The sequence below is a fragment of the Dreissena polymorpha genome, chromosome 13 (genome assembly GCF_020536995.1).
Source record: "Dreissena polymorpha isolate Duluth1 chromosome 13, UMN_Dpol_1.0, whole genome shotgun sequence".
Classification (NCBI taxonomy): Eukaryota; Metazoa; Mollusca; class Bivalvia; order Myida; family Dreissenidae; genus Dreissena; species Dreissena polymorpha.
The window spans coordinates 49,083,525-49,106,980 of NC_068367.1; the positions used below are offsets into that span (position 1 = coordinate 49,083,525).

Sequence of the window (23,456 nt, forward strand, 5' to 3'; positions counted from 1 at the left end):
CCCCCACCCCCCCCCCCCGGCAGCCATGTTATTCAACTGACCAGAACCATTTTCAAACTCAAATCTTATATCAAGAAAACAAATGTTCTTACTAATTTTATCAAAATTGGGCCCAAAAATGTGACTTTTAGAGTGTCACATGTTTTCACTATACATGTATACATATAGAGAAAAATGCCAGCCCACTGGCGGCCATGTTTTTTCACCGATCTGGACCATTTTCGAACTCGTCCGAGATATCAATAAAACCAATGTTTTGACCAACTTTCATGATGATTGGGCAAAAATTGTGACTATAGAGTGGTTACAAGGTTTCTCTATAGCCAAATAAGGAAAACTACCCCGCCCACTGGCGGCCCATGATTTTCAACGGACCGGAACCACTTTTAAACTCAACCAACATATCATTAAGACAAAACATTTTGACAAAGTTACATGAAGATTGGGCATGAAATGTGACTTCTACAGTGTTACAAGTTTGTTTTTTTTTTTACCTAGTGACCTATTTTTTGACCCAGCACAACCCAGTTTCGAACTCGACCGACGAGATTTCATTGGGACAAAGCTTCGGACCAAGTTTCCATGAAGATCGGACAATCAATGTGGCCTATAGAGTGTTTATGAACAAATGTGGATGGATGACGACGGACGAACGTATGACGGACAAAGACCGGTCACAAAAGCTCACCTGTGATGTATAAAATAAAACCGTCACCATTCTGGGAAATCCTGGCTTAATTCATGTATGTTAAAGTGTCTTTCCAGGGAATTTTCAAGGGCCTGAGCAGTCTGTCTGCACTGGCTAATCAAGGACCACACTTTCCTAATCAAGGACCACACTTTCTGTCTGCATGGCTAATCAAGGACCACACTTTCCTATCAAAGACCACACCCCACTTTTGTCTGCAATGGCTCTAAAGGACCACACTTTCCTAATCAAGGACCACACTTTCTGTCTGCACTGGCTAATCAAGGACCACACTTTCCTAATCAAGGACCACACTTCTGTCTGCATGGCTAATCAAGGACCACACTTTCTGTCTACTGGCTAATCAAGGACAACACTTTTCTAATCAAGGACCACACTTTCTGTCTGCACACTGGCTAATCAAGGACCACACTTTCCTAACTTCAAGGACCACACTTTTTGTCTGCACTGGCTAATAAAGGACCAAACTTTCCTAATCAAGGACCACACTTTCTGTCTGCACTGGCTAATCAAGGACCACACTTTCTGTCGCACTGGCTAATCAAGGACCACACTTTCCTAATCAAGGACCACACCTTTCTAATCAAGGACCACACTTTCCTAATCAAGGGCCACACTTTCCTAATCAAGGACCCACTTTCCTAATCAAGGACCACACTCCTAATCAAGGAACACACATTCCTAATCAAGGATCACACTTTCCTAACAAGGACCACCTTTCCTTATCAAGGACTACACTTTCCGCCTCAACTGGATTTTTGTTAATAAGAAATTCCCTTTAAAGAAAAAATATAATAAAGGCGAAAATTGTTGTCTCTGATGAGCCATGCGGACTGCACAGGTTAACCTGTGAAGAACTTTACACACATGAAGTAACCACATTTCCCATTAAAGGCTCAATTACAATATAATACTTAATTAGATCTATTTGAACTAGAGAAAAAAAGAAGCTAAGATACCCAAAACCAAAGGAACTATATTACAGCCACAGGGAACAATGATTTTAAAACTCTTTCAAGATCAGAACAGTTCAACCAGTGTTGCTGGTCTATCACAAGTTGGAATAACTGAATTGAAAAAAATTACATATTTTTAAATAAAATACTTTGAATAATTGGTAATTGTAAAACATGTGTTAAAACAAATCAGTTCTGAGAAGTATTAGATAATTACACAATGTGTGAATAAATATATAAAGAACTTTAAATAAATGGAATACTTTTCTTAAACTCATAAAATCAAGTATAGATTGGCTAAAACTAAAATACTTGACATGTCTAAATTAATCAAAATTTCAAAGGAACACAAGATGTGTTTGTGAAACACAATGTCCCCCTATATGATGTTTGACATTGTAGGATGACCTTGACCTTTTAAGGATGACCTTGACCTTTCACCACTCAAAATGTGCAGCTCCATGAGATACACATGCATGCCAAATATCAATTTGCTATCTTCAATATTGCAAAGTATTCATAAATAAGCGATTTTGGCCACATATATTTGACCTCTGACCTTGAAGGATGACTTGACCTTTCACCACTCAAAATGAGCAGCTCCATTGCACATGCATGCCAATATCAAGTGCTATCTTCAATATTGCAAAAGTATTCATAAAATGAGCGATTTTGGCCACATATAATTGACCTCTGACCTTGAAGGATGACCTTGACCTTGACCTTTCACCACTCTCAAAATGTTGCAGCTCCATGAGATACACATGCATGCCAATATCAAGTTGCTATCTTCAATATTGCAAAAGTATTCATAAAATGAGCGATTTTGGCCACATATATTTGACCTCTGACCTTGAAGGATGACCTTGACCTTGTACTTTCACCACTCAAATGTGCAGCTTCATGAGATACACATGCATGCCAAATATGAAGTTGCTATCTTCGATATAGCAAAAGTTATTGCAAAATGTTAAAGTTGGCACAAACAGACAGACCAACAGACAAGGCAAAAACAATATGTCCCCCACTACTATAGTGGGGGACATAAAAATAAAATTAAACAAGAGATTGGAGTTGAATCATAATAACTGACCAAGTAACAGTGTCTTGTACAAGTAATGAAATGGTAATGGAATAGTGCAGATAAGTGAAAATTCTTTTATTTTGTTATCTTGATAATATTAACAACAAATGCATTTAATTTTTCTTTAAAAAATCTCTGCATGAGTCATGTTAGAAAAACAGCAGTTTCTGGACTTTAAATCACTGAAAAAATAGGACTTATAATTGCCAATGCAGTTTAAGGGCCTTTTCACAGATTTTGGCATATTTTGAAGTTTGTCATTAAATGCTTTATATTGATAAATGTAAACATTGGATCTTAAAGCTCCAGTAAAAAATCAAGAATAAAATTAAAACAAGGAAAAAAGGACCCGGTACCAGGGCTCGAACCAGTGACCCCCGGAGTCCTGGAGTTAGTCTGAAGTAAAAACGCTTAAGCCCTCTCTGCTATTCCGCCGTGTATACACAATTTAAGTATTTTATACATTATATAAGCAATCTTCGTAGTTTCGTAAATTTAAACGACAACAACAGAACTCTCCAAATTATTCACACTGTTCGCGTTGCAACGCTTTATAATTTTTAGGTTTTCAAATCGTCAAAAGGGTGTACGGAAGAAACCCCCTCCTGAAGAAACCCCCTTCGCTAAAAACGGCAGGGCGGAAGAAACCCCCTTTCATAGTTTGCATACGCGGGAAGAAACCCCCTCGCAAGTTTTGCATAGGCGGAAGAAACCCCCCTTGCTAGTTTTGCATATGCGGAAGAAACCCCTTTCCATAGCGGAACAAACCCCCTTCCAGACGATTTAGTTACATTCAAACGCACGGTAATTGTTTACATAAATTCACTTTCATTTTCAGAAAGTTCCCGGGAAGCATGATTGCATGATTCAGTTTTTTTTAAAGACGAATGCTTCGGTTATTGTAGGAATATATGTACGAAATATCTTCGTCACTATCGGCTCTGGGCGCTAATTTTGTGTTTTTGTTATTTTTATCAATCTAGTACAAGTTAACGCATATAAAATGGTATAATCTCACTGAAACGAGTGCAAGACAAATTCACACGAGGATCTCATCATTAACAACTTGTGAACATACGGCCGGTACACCTCTTAACTCAGCACATAAAGTTTGGAAATAGATTTTCGCACCTTCATTTAATTATATAAAAGGTCCTTTAATGTATCGGCTATTGTAGATAATGATGAGAAGTTGTGTAATGATCGGCGCCTTTGCGGCTCGTGTGAAGTTATGTACAGTTTTTTTTAAATTGCATTAGCATTCGGCTATAATTGTGTGATTTTAGGGAATGATTTGATCTTTGTAAATAAATGTAAATATATGCCTGTTTATCGTTAATAAATGCGTGTCTTTTTTCAACAACAAATTGTTTATTGCTTTTTAATATATGCTTGTTTGAGATCTTTGTAAATAAATGTAAATATATGCCTGTTTTATCATTAAATGCACGTCCTTTTTTGCAACATTTGTTTAATGTTTTCAAGTATATGCTTGCTTGATCTTTGTACATAAATGTTAATTTATTTCATTCTATTTTTGTCTATTTTATCCTTCAATAATAATTCTTTCCCCCATTCATACATTATTCGTTTTATTACCATCTTGATTAATTCTTCACAGCTTGTGAACAAACGCCCGGTACACTCCTTTAATCAGATTTTCGCACCTTCATTCAATCATCACGATAACGATGTTTGAGTTTCACAGATTGAATATTTAGTGTGTACCATTAACAACTTCATTAACAACTTGTGAACAAACGGCCAGTACATTTCTTTACTGTAAATCAGAAACACACTCCCGTAAGTTGGTGTTAACGCGTTTTTAATACGAAACACACTTCCAAATGTAAATGTTACCACAACGTTGAAATATTTTTGCAGTGTAAATTCTATTTTGTGTTGACTTTTTTCTCAATAAAAAGGGCGCGAAAATTATGCAGCATAAAAAGAAAGCGTGGGTGTATTGAGCGTTGTAACAAGCACACAACTAGTCAGGGGATTGATGCATGTTCGGAGGGAATATTTCATCAAGTCTATAAATAGTCACTTATGCCGAGATTTATTTGATACAAGAGAAAAATGGCAAGGTTTGTGTTAAAGAAATTATTGAGAGCTTTTATCGTTAATATTTACCAGAAAGTGCTTTAAAAATGTTATAAACGGGATTATCGGGAAATGAATATAAACTTGAAAAGTAGCAAGCACAGGGCTCGACATTAACTTTTGAAGCCACTTGTCCAGTCGGACAAGTTGACCATTAATTTCACTTGTCCTGAGCAAAAAGCAACTTGTCCTGTCCATTATATCCTATTCTGCTCAGTACTTGGCAAAATAATGAAATAATACAAAATGCTCAAATCATAAAGACTTGAATCGTTCAAAATACATGTAAACATAATTGTAGGCAATTTCAATACAAAAAGAACTGACTAAAATAACAGGAAAACTCAAGATTATTGATTTTTAAACATTATACAAAGCAGTAATACCTGACAAAAACTTGTGTGTTGCCAACATCAAACAGAAAATGTTAAAAGTGATGTATATGTACAGTGCTTAACTGATGTTAAAAAATAATCATTCTATACATAGAGAGGACGTCACTACGTTAATTGTCTGTAAGATAGGTGTGTACCGGTGTCGTAAATGCATATTCTCTACGATGGAGAATATTCTTGTTATCTTGGCAAAGAAAAAAATGTTAAGGGTTGCTTCCCTTGTGAACAGTACAGTGTAGTACATTTATCACATGGAACTATCGGAATATCTCGGGCATCGACGATTAAACGTATACAAAATATACTCGGAAAAGTTGAGTGATATCTCCACAGAAATAATGGCTTTAAAGGCATTTTTTCTAAGTTATACAATTATAATGACCACTGTCCCGTCGGACTAGCAAATTATTTATTTACTTGTCCGGACTAACAATTTGGTTGTCCCGGGCAGTCGGACTACCTTTAATGTCGAGCCCTGAAGCATGCAGTAATAGAGTCGGGTTGAAACGGATGTATTGGGGAATCGTTCGAGTCGGGATTTTACTACCTCTGTGGAAAGACTTAACACTTAGGAAGGGGGTTTATTCCGCCTCTCTGAAAACACGAAGGGGGTTTATTCCGCCTGTCTGAAAACTGGAAGGGGGTTTGTTCCGTCTATGCAAAACTAGCGAGGGGGGTTTCTTCCGCGTATGCAAAATGTGAAAGGGGGTTTCTTCCGCTATGCCGTTTTAAGTGAAGGGGGTTTCTTCCGAAGGGGGTTTATTCCGGTAATCCGTCAAAAGATACATATAATGGAAATATTGGACTATGGTAAATGTTCAGTAATACTGTTTCCTCACAAATATCAAAACTAAAACGAAAATTTGCGAATCTGAAACAACTTTTTTCAATTTTGTTAAATTTACCAAACCGTTGTAAAGATCCCTTTAAAAAAAACAAGAAAGCTTAAAACATAGAACTGGTCAAGCTAAGAAATGTATAAATATGTTCATGTAGCTATGGAAATAGAGCCATTCTCAGACTGCAACACACAACCAACAAGCTGTTTATGGTCAAAATTGACTTAAATTATGATGAATAATAAATGTACATCTCAGACAAGCTGTTATATGGAAAACTACATAATTAAAATGATTGCAGGATTTGATAATGATCATTGTTACAAGGATTTCAGAATTTGATAATGGTACTTGTTACAAGTATTGCAAGATTTGACCATGAACATGTTACATCAAAGCAAGTATCTCAATTATCTATATAAAATATGTTTTTAACATAAAATTATATAGGAGAAAATACTTAAACGTTTATTTTAAAAAAAAGCAACAAGGAAAATCACCATTGAAGACAAAAACCATAGCCTTAAAAGAAGTTGGTGTAGCATGTAATAAAAGCCAACATTAACAAAAAATAAATATTTTCAAAGTTTTTTTTGTTGTGACATTCTAGTCTGAAGCATGCATGCATGCATATACATCCTCCTGTGCTGGATAGTATACTGTTTACTTATATATGTGAACAAATATCATTCAGTGTTCATATCTGGGCCACTACTAGAAAGCAACGCTTAAGCAATTTACATGTAACAGAAACATCAAAATTAGTACATAAGAATCAACACTACAAGAACTTCATATTATTTTTCATCAACCAAGACACACGTTTTATAACAATAAAAAGTGTTAACAATATAGAAAACCACACGGTCATAATTGACAGAAATATATTAGTTCAAAATAAGTTAAATTATTTTTTTAGTATTGTATGAATGAAAATGTTAGTGCTCAGTGTCTATTCTAGAAATCAAAAAGTAGGTGGATTTTTGAAAAACAGGGGGGGGGGGCATTAATCATATACCATTTTTATACATTTTACTTTTAATGTTTAATTGGTTCGTCTTAAATATCATTACATACTGTCAGATCAGTGAAAAACTATAGTATCCGATATGGAATCAAACAGGAATTACCAAAGTATTGCACTTATATGACTTAAGAACGAATCATGTTATCACATGGTAGTATTGTATCATTTTAATCTATTTTTTTATATTTAATTTGCATGCATTTCATGATATCCAGGGCTCAGTGCTATATACTTGCGATACATTAATCGATATATCAAGGTTTTCTATGCGTTTTTGGTAATTGTGTACATGCAGCATGATTTTCGCACAATATTTATTGAGACAAAGTATCAACATGAATTACATGAGCACTGTTTTTTTAAAGCAAAAATTTGTTAATGTTGCATAAACATATTAATTCTGATGTGTGTTGTTTCGATGTTCTGATGAGAGCATGCGCTCTCATTGAGAGAGCATGCGCTCTCATTGACCAATATCGTCTATCCAACACAACGAAGCTCCGCCCATAGGCGGGCTTACGTTGTGTAAAGAGATTCTTGCCATTGATAAACTATCATTAATCCTGTCCTAAAATTATCATTGAAGTCGATATCTCTTTCATTTAAAAAAAAAATACTCATGGATAACAAGCATGACAATTTTGTTGCACCTATGCTGGAAATGTGCGCAATCTTTGGAAAATTAGTTTGAATGTGCAATTGCGTGTTCTAGAATGGACACTGATTGCTTACACTGTCCTTGACTGACATTAACATATACACCATCATCCTGTCCTGACATACTAAACAGTATCATGGACCAAATTTCATATTTATGTCAGAGTCATGGAGAATTGTCTAATAATAAAGTCAGAGTCATTTATGAAAATAACATTAGTGTTTTTACACATCTCATACACATATATGTCAGTGCCTTTGACTGACATACACATCTATATCAGTGTCCTTGACTGACATACACATCTATGTCAGTGTCCTTGACTGACACACACATCTATGTCAGTGTCCTTGACTGACACACACATCTATGTCAGTGCCCTCGACTGACATACACATTTATGTCAGGACCCTTGGCTGACATACACATATATGGCAGTGCCCTTGGCTGACATACACATCTATGTCAGTGCCCTTGACTGACATACACATCTATGTCAGTGCCCTTGACTGACATACACATCTATGTCAGTGCCCTTGACTGACATACACATCTATGCCAGGGCCCTTGGCTGACATACACATCTATGTCAGTGCCCTTGACTGACATACACATCTATGTCAGTGTCCTTGGCTGACATACACATCTATGTCAGTGCCCTTGACTGACATACACATCTATGTCAGTGTCCTTGGCTGACATACACATCTATGTCAGTGCCCTTGACTGACAAACACATCTATGTCAGTGCCCTTGACTGACATACACATCTTTGTCAGGGCCCTTGGCTGACATACACATCTATGTCAGTGCCCTTGACTGACATACAAATATATGTCCGCACCCTTGACTGACAAACACATCTATGTCAGTGTCCTTGACTGACATACACATCTTTGTCAGTGTCCTTGGCTGACATTCATATCTATGTCAGTGCCATTGACTGACATACACATCTATGTGAGTACCCTTGACTGACATGCACATCTATGTCAGTACCCTTTACTGACATTCACATCTATGTCAGTGCATTTGACTGACATACACATCTATGTCAGTGCCCTTGACTGACAAACACATCTATGTCAGTGTCATTGGCTGACATACACATCTATATCAGTATCTATGACTGACATACACATCTTTGTCAGTGGTCAGTGCCCTTGGCTGACATACAAATATATGTTGTGTCCTTGACTGACATACACATCTATGTTAGTGTCCTTGACTGACATACACATCTTTGTCAGTGTTCTTGACTGACATACACATTGATGTCAGTGCCCTTGACTGACATACATATCTATGTCAGTATTCTTGACTGACATACACATCTATGTCAGTGTCCTTGGCTGACATACACATCTATGTCAGTGTCCTTGACTGACATACACATCTATGTAAGTGCCCTTGACTTATATAGAAATCTATTATTTTGCACTCATATGACAATTGTCAATGAAGGTACACACACATTCTAAATAAGGATGTATCAACCAATGACTTACGATTGTGAAGATGACATTACAAATTTCGGTTTGTACAGTGATAGCTACATAGATGAGGGTAAAAATAGATTTCTGAGAAAGGTCAGAACAGTACCTGTGTTGGGGTTATAACCTCATTGACATTCTCATATGTTTCCTCTACCTTAAAATAACAAAACAAGTGCATAAGTGAGTACACAAAGGCTGAACATAGTACATGAGATGATGATTAACACATACACAATTGTTGTTTATAAATGCATCCAAAATGCAAACAAAAAAGGAGAGAACAAGATCAAATGCAATGAAGGCTATAATATTTAAAATATTTTTGTTACAATTAAGGCTGATAAACTATTTTTGCTCTAAATAGACATAAATGGAAATATCATACAGAAAATATTGGTATTGAATATCAACATCTGATGTTATGCATTGACCTGAGTGTGCAAGGCAAGAACTATTACAATGCAATAGCTGATGGTTTGGGTGGTTTCACATTCTAAAGATAAACTAACAATATCATTATACAAAACATGCATATTTATTACAGAATTTCAAACAGAAAATGCAGTTGGAATGTTATTTCTTATTAGCCAATGTCAAATTTTCTTTTTTTTTAAACCCAAGGCTTTTCACAGAAGGAGACATGATTCCCCAAAGCAATTTACATCAGACTTATCTTGTATTGCACCTTGACCTTCCATGCAATGGTACATGACAGATTGTCAGGTCAAGCAGAAAATACTACGAGTCAGCTTTAAAATCTTCCCAAACATTAAACTTTACAGTGCTTAAACAAAATTCACAACCTTTAACCTTAAATTGCGACCTTGACCTTTCATCTCAGATAACAGGAGTTCAACATGGTCAATGGTCTGGTCATGGGAAAGAATAAAATATAAAATTTCTCCCAAGCAATACCAGTGGTACATCAATATTTACTGATAGAACCCTGTTTCAGACAGATGATGCCAATACTAAATATCTTCCTGCTTTCTGGTTTGGGCGTTATAACTTGTAGAATGTCATGCAGCTACAAGTGGTGCATTCACACCTCAGATAATGAAATTAGAAACTCGGGTTACCTTTATTAGCATATCAGCTCTGTATTCATTTTGTTTTCAATTATAATTAAATATTTTATTTCAAATCAATCACTTTTTTACAAGACTCAAATGTTATCTTAACAAACTTTAGTTAAAAACAGAATAAATCACAATTAAACACGTTTTTTTTTCCATCCAATACTAACATAAAAACAAAACAAATTGCAACAGATAGGGAAGTGGGACCATGCACATGGCTGAATAAAGAGCTAACACATTCCATGACCACGGAACACCTATCCAATATCAACAAGTAACATGTTATTTCTTCATATAAACATCCATTCAATACAAAACATGTACATTTTGCCACCACAAAATTACAAGAAAAAAAGAGGGCCTCAAAGGCCCAAAGTAGCTCACCTGAGATAACAAGATATTATTTGGACAAATCTTCTGACCAAGTTTCATGAAGATCGGAAAATAAATGTGGCCTCTAGAGTGTTAACAAGGTTTTACTATAGCAATATAAGGAAAAATGCCCTGCTCCCTGGCGGCCATGTTTTTCAACCAACCAGTATCATTTTCGAACTCATCCAAGATATTATTGGAATGAATCTTCTGACCAAGTTTCATGAAGATCAGACAATAAATTAGGCCTCTAGAGTATTAACAAGATTTTGCTATAGCCATATATAGCCATATAAGGAAAAATGCCCCGCCCCTTGGCAGCCATGTTTTTGAAGCAAACGTTTCCATTTTCGAACTCATCCAAGATATCATTAAGACCAATCTTCTGACAAAATTTCATGAAGATTGGAAATAAATGTGCCATATAGAGAGTTAACAAGGCAAATGTTGACATCCCACAACGCACAACGGACGACAGACAAAAGGCGATCATAAAAGCTCACCATGAGCACGTTGTGCTCAGGTGAGCTAAAAAATTGTAATATGCATTACAGAGGAAGACTACAATGCCAGGGTTGGATATTTTGTTTGTAATAGAACATATATATTTTAGTTTATGTATAGTTATTATTGTCAGAAGACATTTACAATTCCCCTAATCTGTGCCACTGAATCGTACAACTTTGAAGGCAAAAATATAGAATTTGTGTAACAGCCAACTGACTATAAAGTAACATAGATGATCGGAAAAAACAATGATGGCTTGTGTCATGATAGTCAGTCAAAATCATGACAGCCACAGGCTGTGTTCTCCTGGGACATCAATGAGTGGCCCAAATAGGTCTTATAGCAACCAGAATTTTTGACGTAGGAACAAAATGAAATGACGTGCATAATTTCCATATTGCCAACTATCCATGGTTTAAGTTTCATGAAAAAATATTAAGAACTTTTAAAGTTATCGCAGGATCCAGAAAACCACCATTTTCAGCAGTATTTCTAGTCTATTTGTTGCCATAGCAACCAGAATTTTTGATTTAGGAACAAAATGAAATGACGTGCATAATTTCCATATTGCCATCTATCCATGTGTCAAGTTTCATGAAAAAATATTAAGAACTTTTAAAGTTATCGCAGGATTCAGAAAAGTGTGACAGACAGACAGACAGACAGAGTGCAAACCATAAGTCCCCTCTGGTGAAACCGGTAGGGGACAATTAGCAGATATTATGACTCCTCATCCAAATATACAGATGCTGAGGCATAGCTGGACCTTTCCTGTTCATATATGTTCCAAGAACCATTTTTGCACGATGCTCCTAAAATAGTGCCTAACAATTAAAGAAATACACTGCCTTAATTCAGCGATACAGCAGATTGTGTGGCCACTTTATGTTTATGATTTTCTACAGTTTGTTTAGCATGTAAAATGCCTTCACATGCTGCTTCTACCCAGGAAACTGACTGCAACCTGTCCCAAGAACATTCCAATATTCGACTATATCAAGCTAGTAATATATATTCAGAAACACATTTTACACTGAAGATGAGATTCTACTGCATACAATGCATGGAAGAAATTCTGCAACTGCAGATATTACAAAAATAGCAGCTGACAAACACTGCACGTAACAAAACATATATCAGTCACTCATTTTTATGACACGCACTGGATATCGCAATCCCCACATGATAATTTTCTATCAGATGCCATAAAACATTGGAGAAGCTTATGGGTGCAGACATGCACACCTCAATGAGTTCTTGTACTTAATATGTCAATGTCACACTATCCCCCAACTTTTCCCAGAAATGTTCACATGACAGATGACTATTTGCATTCACTTAACCAAATTTAATGATAAATGGGAACCAACTGTTGGGTTTTATAGTAGGCTGCTTAGTACATACAGATGTCATTCATTATTGGAGCGAGAACTTGTTAGATACTGGGTAAAATTGATAAAAATTCACTCATTTATAGCACTCTGGTAAGTTTGCTACAAAATTCAGTGCAAAAGAACAGACTTCAGACTGCATTTGGCTTGTATTAAGGCAAACTATTAGTCTATATTTTGGCATATGTTTCACATTGTAGGTAAAAAAAAATTACGCATATCAGTGCAAGTTTTAATTACTAATTTTTTTTAAAGAATAACAAAAACGTGGGAGTAAAGGTGTTGTCAATAAAAAAAGATAATCATCGATGACACCACAATCTCATTGATTTCAGATAAATAGAGCTTTGTTCTAGGAAAACAGTGCTTAAATCATAATCTATAGTGTCATCCTAAATTAGCCTGAATAGTCTTCACATGCTGATCAGGGACAACATTGTCTGCCACATGCTTATCAGGGACAACATGTTCTGCCACATGCTTATCAGGGACAACATGTTCTGCCACATGCTTATCAGGGACAACATGTTCTGCCACATGCTTATCAGGGACAACATGTTCTGCCACATTCTTATCAGGGACAACATGTTCTGCCACATTCTTATCAGGGACAACATGTTCTGCCACATTCTTATCAGGGACAACATGCTCTGCCACATGCTTATCAGGGACAACATGTTCTGCCACATGTTTATCAGGGACAACATGTTCTGCCACATTCTTATCAGGGACAACATGTTCTGCCACATTCTTATCAGGGACAACATGTTCTGCCACATGTTTATCAGGGACAACATGTTCTGCCACATTCTTATCAGGGACAACATGTTCTGCCACATGCTTATCAGGGACAACATTTTCTGCCACATTCTTATCAGGGACAACATGTTCTGCCACATGCTTATCAGGGACAACATGTTCTGCCACATGCTTATCAGGGACAACATGTTCTGCCACATTCTTATCAGGGACAACATGTTCTGCCACATTCTTATCAGAGACAACATGTTCTGCCACATGTTTATCAGGGACAACATGTTCTGCCACATGCTTATCAGGGACAACATGTTCTGCCACATGCTTATCAGGGACAACATGCTCTGCCACATGCTTATCAGGGACAACATGTTCTGCCACAAGCTGATCAGGGACAACATGTTCTGCCACATGCTTATCAGAGACAACATGTTCTGCCACATGCTTATCAGGGACAACATGTTCTGCCACATGCTTATCAGGGACAACATGTTCTGCCACATGCTTATCAGGGACAACATGTTCTGCCACATGTTTATCAGGGACAACATGTTCTGCCACATGCTCATCAGGGACAACATGTTCTGCCACATTCTTATCAGGGACAACATGCTCTGCCACATGCTTATCAGGGACAACATGTTCTGCCACATGCTTATCAGGGACAACATGTTCTGCCACATGCTTATCAGGGACAACATGTTCTGCCACATGTTAATCAGGGACAACATGTTCTGCCACATTCTTATCAGGGACAACATTTTCTGCCACATTCTTATCAGGGACAACATGTTCTGCCACATGCTTATCAGGGACAACATGTTCTGCCAAATGCTTATCAGGGACAACATGTTCTGCCACATGCTTATCAGGGACAACATGTTCTGCCACATGCTTATCAGGGACAGCATGTTCTGCCACATGCTTATCAGGGACAACATGTTCTGCCACATGTTTATCAGGGACAACATGTTCTGCCACATTCTTATCAGGGACAACATGTACTGCCACATTCTTATCAGGGACAACATGTTCTGCCACATTCTTATCAGGGACAACATGTTCTGCCACATGCTTATCAGGGACAACATGTTCTGCCACATTCTTATCAGGGACAACATGTTCTGCCACATTCTTATCAGGGACAACATGTTCTGCCACATGCTTATCAGGGACAACATGTTCTGCAACAGTAGCTGAAATAATTTGCGTTCAGAATAAATCTGAACGCTGAAACTCTGGTCTGCAAAAACCATAACGAAAAATAAATACAATACTATTATATCAATATGCTTAAAATTGCAAAATAACATTACCAACTCATAAAGTTTTAGTTAATTAGTCCATTTTACCTCAAATAACGTCGATTTGAAGTTAAAAGGCATAATTTGTTTCAGTTAAATTTCTACTTAAATCGCAATACAATCACTGACCTCTTGCCATGTTATGAAATATTTAAATATCAACCAATCAGAAGAAGGCAATACGGTGTAATACGCTGCGTTATCGATTAAAATCTACCTGCCGTATACAGCGGGCACAGCGATTGGAATTGAAAATGTGAGTAGTGTGTTGATTTAAATTGGTCAGGCGTGCAAAATTGAAAGAGTCATTACATAATTCTTACGGAACATTATTGAGAAATGAATTATCTACACAGGTATGTAAATATTATTGCAATCCGTTGATATTACCGTAATTCCACGAATATAATACGCCCTCGTGCATAATACGCACCCCCGAGTTTGTTCAAAATTTATAGGTAAAAATTGAAAATCCGAGTAAAATACGCACTAAAAAAATCAGTGTCCGAAATCGGCCATTTCCGAAAAAATGTGTCAATATATTTTTGTGTTGTGAAAATAGCAAATCAATTTGGTGTTGTCAACTATCTGTTACCCCGGTATATTGATCGGGATGTGTTATAGTGCTGTTGTTATGACAGTTGCATAATAAATATCTCTGTCTATTATTTATATTACCATTGATTGTTACCGATAACACACGGGCCCCTTGCTGACATCCGGGTCAAGCAGTCATGATTACAAAAGAAAGAAGCAGAGACGCTGTTTTTTGTTTTCACATTTAATTCAATTTGACAATATTCGGGACGATGATAATTATAATAATAATAAAGTACAGTACACTCCACGCGTTTTCCCCAAATTCCCTCCATACTCCGCGGGTTTCGACCTGGAGGGAGATTAAGAAAATCCCGCTATACGCGGCGTTTGCATGATTTTGAACGCGGCGGTTAACGATCGGCAAAACTGATAAGCCGACGCGGCGGCCCTCGGCGTTGGCAACGCGGGGGAAACTCCGCGTTTTACGAGATAACGATCAATTTAATTTTGTTTGACTTCCTGACTTTCAAATAAAATTACATTTATTACAAGTACATACATGTACATGTAGTATAATATTTACAATAAAAAAAAAAACCAAGATAGATCGATCCCGACGTGGTTGTAGAAGTAGTTGTTGTTTTATAGAAAACTCGTTGATTTACGACACACAAAACGTCGTCTTTTAACTAATACTTACCAATTAATATAAACACAGTTTGAAACATTGTTTTTATTTTGATAATTTAATCCAAAGTTTTCATGTTAGCAGGTGATTTTCTATACTGAACATGTATACAAATGACCAAGGACCCTAAAAATCTCGCAAATCTGTGTGAATTGACAGTTTGACGTAATCAAAGAAAAGCCTCTTCCTGTCTAAAGGCATAACTTACTCAAGTAAACACGTTCAACGAATGCATAAGGAATGGTTTTAATTGTCGGAACAAAGTCAATTCTCTGCTCGCTAATGCATTGATTTTCTCTTTGTTTGTAGGTTATTCCATTGATTGCTAAAAGGTGGTAACTATTGAGTTGATAATTGCATTTAATATTCACAGTTGTATTTTTGTTGCGTCGACATTCTAAACAATGTTTACCAGTAATTATGGACCAAATCGGCAGAGTGACATTCACACATGTAATCCCTTTTGTCAAAACACCGCAGACAGCAGTCTACACAATAGGTCAGTAAACAAGCTTTGCGTGTTTTCATAACGTCAAACACTTCAAATCCAGTTCCGCCCAGATGTCTTCTTTAGTCAGTTTACTATACAATTAGTGTTAAAATAATTACTCTACTAAAATACCGTAACGATAAAGATTCGGCGTGTTCGATTTAAAATTATTATAGAGGAAATATCAACTTATTCGCGATATAATTTCGTTAATAAATACCAAAGAAACTTTTAACCGAAATCAACAAAATTCAATGTTCTCTGCGCTACAAAGTTTGTATAAAAAAATCAATACACGCACGCTTTGCAGGAGTATACATTGTACCTTGACCTTGTACATTGCAGCATAATTTTCGCGCGCTTTTTGTCGGGAAATATACATGCCTGTATATTGGAAGCATTTGTAAACGTCGTGTTAACAATTAAAAATCGTAGTGTGTTTCGGATTACGAATTATTATTCTCATTTGGAAATTTTACGGAACATTTATCCTTGTGTCACATGTGTTATGATTTAAATATTAATTTGTCAAATGTATTATATTAGACTAATTCATATTGTAGACGTACCTGTGAATTAAAAAACATAATTTTTATACGTATTAATTTTCTATACAATTATCTTTTTTATACATGTACTACAGTATTTAAACAATTTATTATAACAATGTTTTTATTTTTTGGCATGCCCAGTAGCACACTGCTAACGCGGCGTTGCGCGGCGATCACTGATAAGAACGGAAAGTGTCTGCATTTACCGACTAGCCTAAAGTAATACACGCCGCTGGAATTAGCGAACGCGGCGTAACGCCGAGCGTTTTATCGAGTTCACCTCGCTCTTCCAACGCCGCGTGAACACTCGCTAGCAGAAAAAACCCGCGGAGGGAGCGCGTTTTTTGGGGAAAACGCGTGGAGTGTACTGTAATCAGAAGACAAAATGGTTTACTTCCGTTTTTATAGTTGTCTAGATGAATTACTTTTTCTTTTTTCGAGTTACAAATTCGATACTTTAATATAACTTAAAATACAATTAAACCGCTCGTGTTTTTCATGATCTCTTTAATTAAAATATGCTGCTGTCATTAAGGCCAGTTTGGAAGTAAAAAACAAATTAATTAATTATCACCTTTTAATTTAATTCGGCAATCGACAGACAGGTGTAATAGACTCAATTAGCATCATAAAACTAATTATTAAATTACCACTCTTTACTTCAGATATGGGAAATATGCGGTAGAAAGTTAAATAGTGGTCAGCTAAGAAATATTTATTTACGGGTATTGTCAGTTGTTGTTTTTTTCATTTGCTAATCTCTTTATACGACTTAGCGTCCAGTTGCTATTTTGTAGGCAGACGACGATATTAACTGTGTATTCAAAGTATACAGTGTCTGCGCATGGATGACCCAATATTATCCTATAGCTCCTCCCGTTCTCACGTTTCATTCGACAACGTCATTTCATGTGTAAGCGAGCTCAATGTTGATTGGTCAGCTACCATGCGCACTTCAATAACAATAAGGTCAAGCAATGTCTCATAATCGGGTACAGACCGGGTTTCGTTTACTGTTCGAATTGCGAACACTTTCATTAAAACAAAGAGACAAATATAGAAAACCAGTCCGATATAAATGGCGGATGTTTTCAATGAAATTTTACTAGATTTTCACATTTTCACAAATAAGATTTTTATTGAGCCAAATTCTCAATATTTTCGCAAATGACTCAAATGGCGAACGACAGCGCGAGCCCTGTTGCAACCCTTTGATGTAATGGTGTAGTTCAAAATGGCTGCCGCGAAGCGAATAACAGCGATTAAGTTGAAAATTTGCACAGAAAATGTTTTGTTCTGCTCTAAACTCGTATATTATACGCACCCCCTACTTGAAGAAAAATTCGGCAGGTAAAAAAGTGCGTATTATATTCGTAGATTTACGGTAACTGTCTGATATCGGGGCTTGAATGTTGCGCACCAAATTCCTTGCGCATCAATAAAGACAAAGAAGGAAAACTCTCGCTATTAAAAAGATAGAGTGGACTATTGACGCCAAGAGTCTGCCAAAGCAAAAATCATCAAAAGACTCTTAGGCGGCAATTTATATTGACTAGCTTATCAGGGACAACATGTTCTGCCACATGCTTATCAGGGACATGTTCTGCTTTTATGGAATTGTTTGTTACAAGAAAGTGTATGCACGAGGTGTTGTCCCTGATGTGGAATGCAAAGGCTAATCTGGGATGACACTATACACACATGTATTAAGCCCGTTTTCCAGAACAAAGCTCAATAATTATATTCTGTCATGATTTCTCAAACATTGTATGCTGAGTGACTGTCATCAAATTTCGGCAAAAAAAACAACCTCGAAGTAATACAAATTCACAGACAGCTCTAGAATATATATGTGCCATTCTCCGTAAAAAGGGGGTTTAATGCTTGTGCATAGAGTTTCGTCCCAGATAAGCCTGTGCAGTCCACACAAGCTTATCAGGGATGACACTTTCCACTTTTATGATAAAATTTTCAATTAAAGAAAGGCTCTTGTTAGCAAAAATGCAGTTTAGGAGCAGAAAGCGTCGTCCCTGATAAGCCTGTGCAGACTGCACAGGCTTATCAGGGACGACACATTACACACATGAATTAAACCACCTTTTCACAGAGCACAGCCCATATACATGTGTGAACTTTTTACCCCAAAGTCAGTGTCATGAGACTGTTTCAAGGCAAACTCATACATCAAGTGAAAAATACCAATATTTCCCAGAGAATTCAACACCTACGGAAAGCATTAATCGGAAAGCATTAATCCAGTGAACAAATATGGATGTCCCTAGGCTCTGAATCAGGAATGTAAAGAAATCAGCAAGATGTCGTACATAGGGAAATGAATATTGTAGCAAAGTTTATACTTTGCCTTCTATGCCATCTATTATTGCAGCACATGCACTCTTAAATTTAACTTCAATATACAAGACGGTAAAGGTATATGATGTATCAGTACAGTAAAAGCAAGATTTCAATGCTGATGTAGTAAAGATGGCAGATTTTTGTAAACATCTATTTAACAAGCTGTATATTTTATTCAGTTGAATGTTATACTGTTGAATTAATGAATTTTTACCATTACTTTTCCATCACCTCATTACTCTGTAGCATGTTGACACTGTTTGTTGTCAGAAAAATGCACTAATAAAAAGTTGCTGATTAGAAAAGTAACAGGATGAGGTTCATATTGACTATAACACACAAACAGGTTATTGCCTGTGTATAAATACTTTCATTACTGTGGATACTCAGTAAATCAATCAATCATCAGTTTATTGCCTATGTATAAATACTTTCATTACTGTGGATACTCAGTAAATCAATCAATCATCAGGTTATTGCCTATGTATAAATACTTTCATTACTGTGGACACTCAGTAAATCAATCAATCATCAGGTTATTGCCTATGTATAAATACTTTCATTACTGTGGACACTCAGTAAATCAATCAATCATCAGGTTATTGCCTGTGTATAAATACTTGTGTATCATTACTGTGGATACTCAGTAAATCAATCAAACCTTTTAATTATGTGAACACAATTCTTTACTGACAAACTGAAATTAAAAAATTTAGGTTCAATGACAACATTTTGTTTTTCGTGTTTTTCTACCAGTCACAGTAGATCATTGAATACCTTTTTTATCAGGGCATTTCTGTCTGAAGAACTAAATAAATGTAAACAAAAATTCGCCATATTTGCTAAATTGTCACCAAAATCATGATTAAACCTTACTGATGTATAGTTTATGATCACTCCTTTAGGTAGTTTTAATATAAAATTCTTAATCAGCAGAGGTATTAAAAAAATTTAACTAAAAAATACCCTGAATTAATAATGAGTCAAATATGCTCATAAGTATGCTATCCCTACTTCTGACTGTAATTCCTTTCCCAACAAACTATGATTGTGTCCTTCCAATTTCAAATAGAACTAGAGCTTTGTCACAGACGTGACTAATACCCCCACATTCTGCATTGACACAGAATATTTTGCATGTTGTTTTCACAAACAAGAGGGCCTGAAAGGCCCAAAGTTGCTCACCTGAGATAAAAAGAAATGACCTGTTCTTTGAAGCCCAAGATATCAAAGGAAAAAATGTTCTAACCAAGTATCATGAAGAATGAACAACAAATGGCCCCTTGGCGGTCATGTTTTTTTAACAGACCTGAACCATTTTTTAACACTTCCAAGATATGTCCAAATTTTATAAAGATTGGGTTAAAAATGTGTCATCTAGATTGTTCACATGTTGTCACTATATACATTTAAAGAAAACTGCCCCACTCCCTGGCGGCGATGTTTTTTCACTGATCACGACCATTTTCAAACTTGTCCGAGACATCCACATAACTAATGTTTTGACAAAATTTCATGATGATTAGGCAAAACATGCGACTTCTAGAGTGTTCACAAGCCTGGTGGCCATGTTTTTTTACCGATCCAAACCATTATCGAACTGTCCTATCCAGGTGTGGTAGTGCGGTCTCCTTCGCTTACGCAAATGAACCAGTCACAGGACGGTTACAAGTTATGTAACTTTGTAAGCACTTATGTAATGCAAAAATATTTATTTGACAAACTCTTATTTCCGGTCAGGATGAATATACTGACCGGTTGTAATTCAATTAACTACAGGCGTTCAGTCAGGGACGCCTAAATACACTCAAAGAATTTATTTATAAGTGAAAACCAAGGCCATATATAGCCATATAAGGAAAGCCATGTTTTTCAAGCAAACGTAACCATTTTCGAACTCATCCAAGATATCATTGAAACCAATCTTTCTGACCAAATTTCATGAAGATTGGACAATAAATGTGGCCTCTAGAGAGTGAACAAGGCAAATGTTTACGTCGCACAACGCACGACGGACAATGGACAACGGACGATGGACAAAAGGCGATCACAAAAGATCACAAAAGCTCACCATGAGCACAACGTGCTCAGGTGAGCTAAAAACAGCGGACACCATGCTCAATGTTTAAAACGCACATAGTGACCCTGTGACCTAGTTTTTGACCCTGCATGGCCCATGTTCGAATATGACCTACACATCATCAAGATACAACTTCTGACCAAGTGTGGTGAAGATCGGATGAAAACTAATTGAAGTAGAGAGCGGACACGATGTTTAAAACTCACTCAGTGACCCCGTGACCTAGTTTTTGACCTGCCATGACCCATGTTTGAACATGACCTAGACATCATCTAGATACAACTTCTCACCAAGTTTGGTGAAGCTCAGATGAAAACTACTTGAATTAGAGAGCGGACACCATGCTCAATGTTTAAAATGCACTTAGTGACCCCGTGACCTAGTTTTTGACCTGGCATGACCTATATTCAAACTTGACCTAAACATCATCTAGATACAACATCTGACCAAGTTTGGTGAAGATCGGATGAAAACAACTTGAAATAGAGAGCGGACACTAAATACGGACAGACAGACAGACCGACAGACAAGCTCACTCCTTTATACCCCCCTAAACTTCGTTTGTGGGGTTATAATTACTGCCCTTGATAACCAATTTGCCATGTTTACAGCCAACCATTTGACCATGTCCAAAGCAATTACCTCCTTTTGTTATGAGCTTGCCATACACTCAACCTACCATTTTATCCCTTAGCACACTATCAGGGTCTGGTGATAAATCCAGGAACTGCAGCCCAAAATAATCTCGCTCAATAAGCTCCAGGTGATCAAACACTTTGTCCAGCAAATTTTGTGCCTTGGCTCGTTTCTGTGGCAAAAAAGAAAATCTATTTAACATCTTAACATACAAATCATAATATACATGTAATACATTTAGACCTTAAAACACGATTTAATTAAGAAGGCCAGAAAGTGTCCTCAGCACGCATATTCACCAAGTGTATTTGCTAAAATGATAAGTATTGTAAAAAAAACAAGAGATGTGTTTGTCAGAAACACAATGCCCCCTACTGCGCCGCTTTGATTTTTTTTTCACCTTTGACCTTGAAGGATGTCCTTGACCTTGAACTTTCACCATTGAAAATGTGCAGCTCCATGAGATACACATGCATGCCAAATATCAAGTTGCTATCTTTAATATTGCAAAAGTTATGGGCAATATTAAAGTTTTCGGACAGACGGACAGACTGCCTAACAGACTGACGGACTGACAGACAGTTCAACTGCTATATGCCACCCTACCAGGGGCATAAAAATTGAATATTTGAATATATTTTAATAATGAACAAGAGATGTGTTTGTCAGAAACACAATGTCCCCTTTGAAGCCATATATTTGACCTTTGACCTTGAAAGATGACCTTGACCTTTCACCACTCAAAATGTGCAGCTCCATGAGATACACATGCATGCCAAATATCAAGTTGCTATCTGAAGCGACAGAGAAGTTATGAGCATTTTACGAAACCTTAACGCGAAACCTAAAGGCAAAGTGTGACGGAAGGACAGACAGACGGACGGACGGTCCGATCAATATATGCCCTCCTTCGGGGGCATAAAAACGAATATTTGAATATCATTTTCAGTATTAGTTGACATCCCTAGATTTAAGACAGCAAGAATGTTTATTTTGCAAGTTTTGTTTTCTTACAATATTTGAGCAAAATTAAATAATACACATACCCATTTCACATTGAGAAAATCACATCATTTCTTTAAATACAAAACACCAAGATTAAAATAATACATTGTCATTGAACACTAAATTTTAATCCAGTTACTCTCATATATACCCATAGACATTTGTAGTCTCTTAACAAGATGCGTTTGTGAAACACAATGTCCCCCTATATGATGTTTGACCTTGAAGGATGACCTTGACCTTGTGAAGGATGACATTGAACTTGACCTTTCACCACTCAAAATGTGCAGCTCCATGAGATACACATGCATGCCAAATATCAAGTTGCTATCTTCAATATTGCAAAAGAATTCATAAAATAAGCGATTTGGGCCACATATATTTGACCTCTGACCTTGAAGGATGACCTTGACCTTGACCTTTCACCACTCA

General features: G+C 36.7%; 1 protein-coding gene across 1 annotated transcript in view; it reads right to left on the reverse strand.

Annotated features, from left to right (window-relative positions):
* Positions 1 to 6,238: 6,238 nt before the first annotated feature.
* LOC127854648 (tyrosine-protein phosphatase 1-like) overlaps positions 6,239 to 23,456 on the reverse strand; it is a 35,472-nt gene continuing 18,254 nt past the window's right edge. Inside the window, exons 4-6 of the mRNA XM_052389711.1 lie at positions 22,059 to 22,191; positions 9,377 to 9,420; positions 6,239 to 6,271 (exon numbers count right to left, since the gene is read on the reverse strand). Of these exons, the coding sequence (XP_052245671.1) occupies positions 6,239 to 6,271; positions 9,377 to 9,420; positions 22,059 to 22,191 (210 nt within the window). The remainder of the gene's footprint in view (positions 6,272 to 9,376; positions 9,421 to 22,058; positions 22,192 to 23,456) is intronic.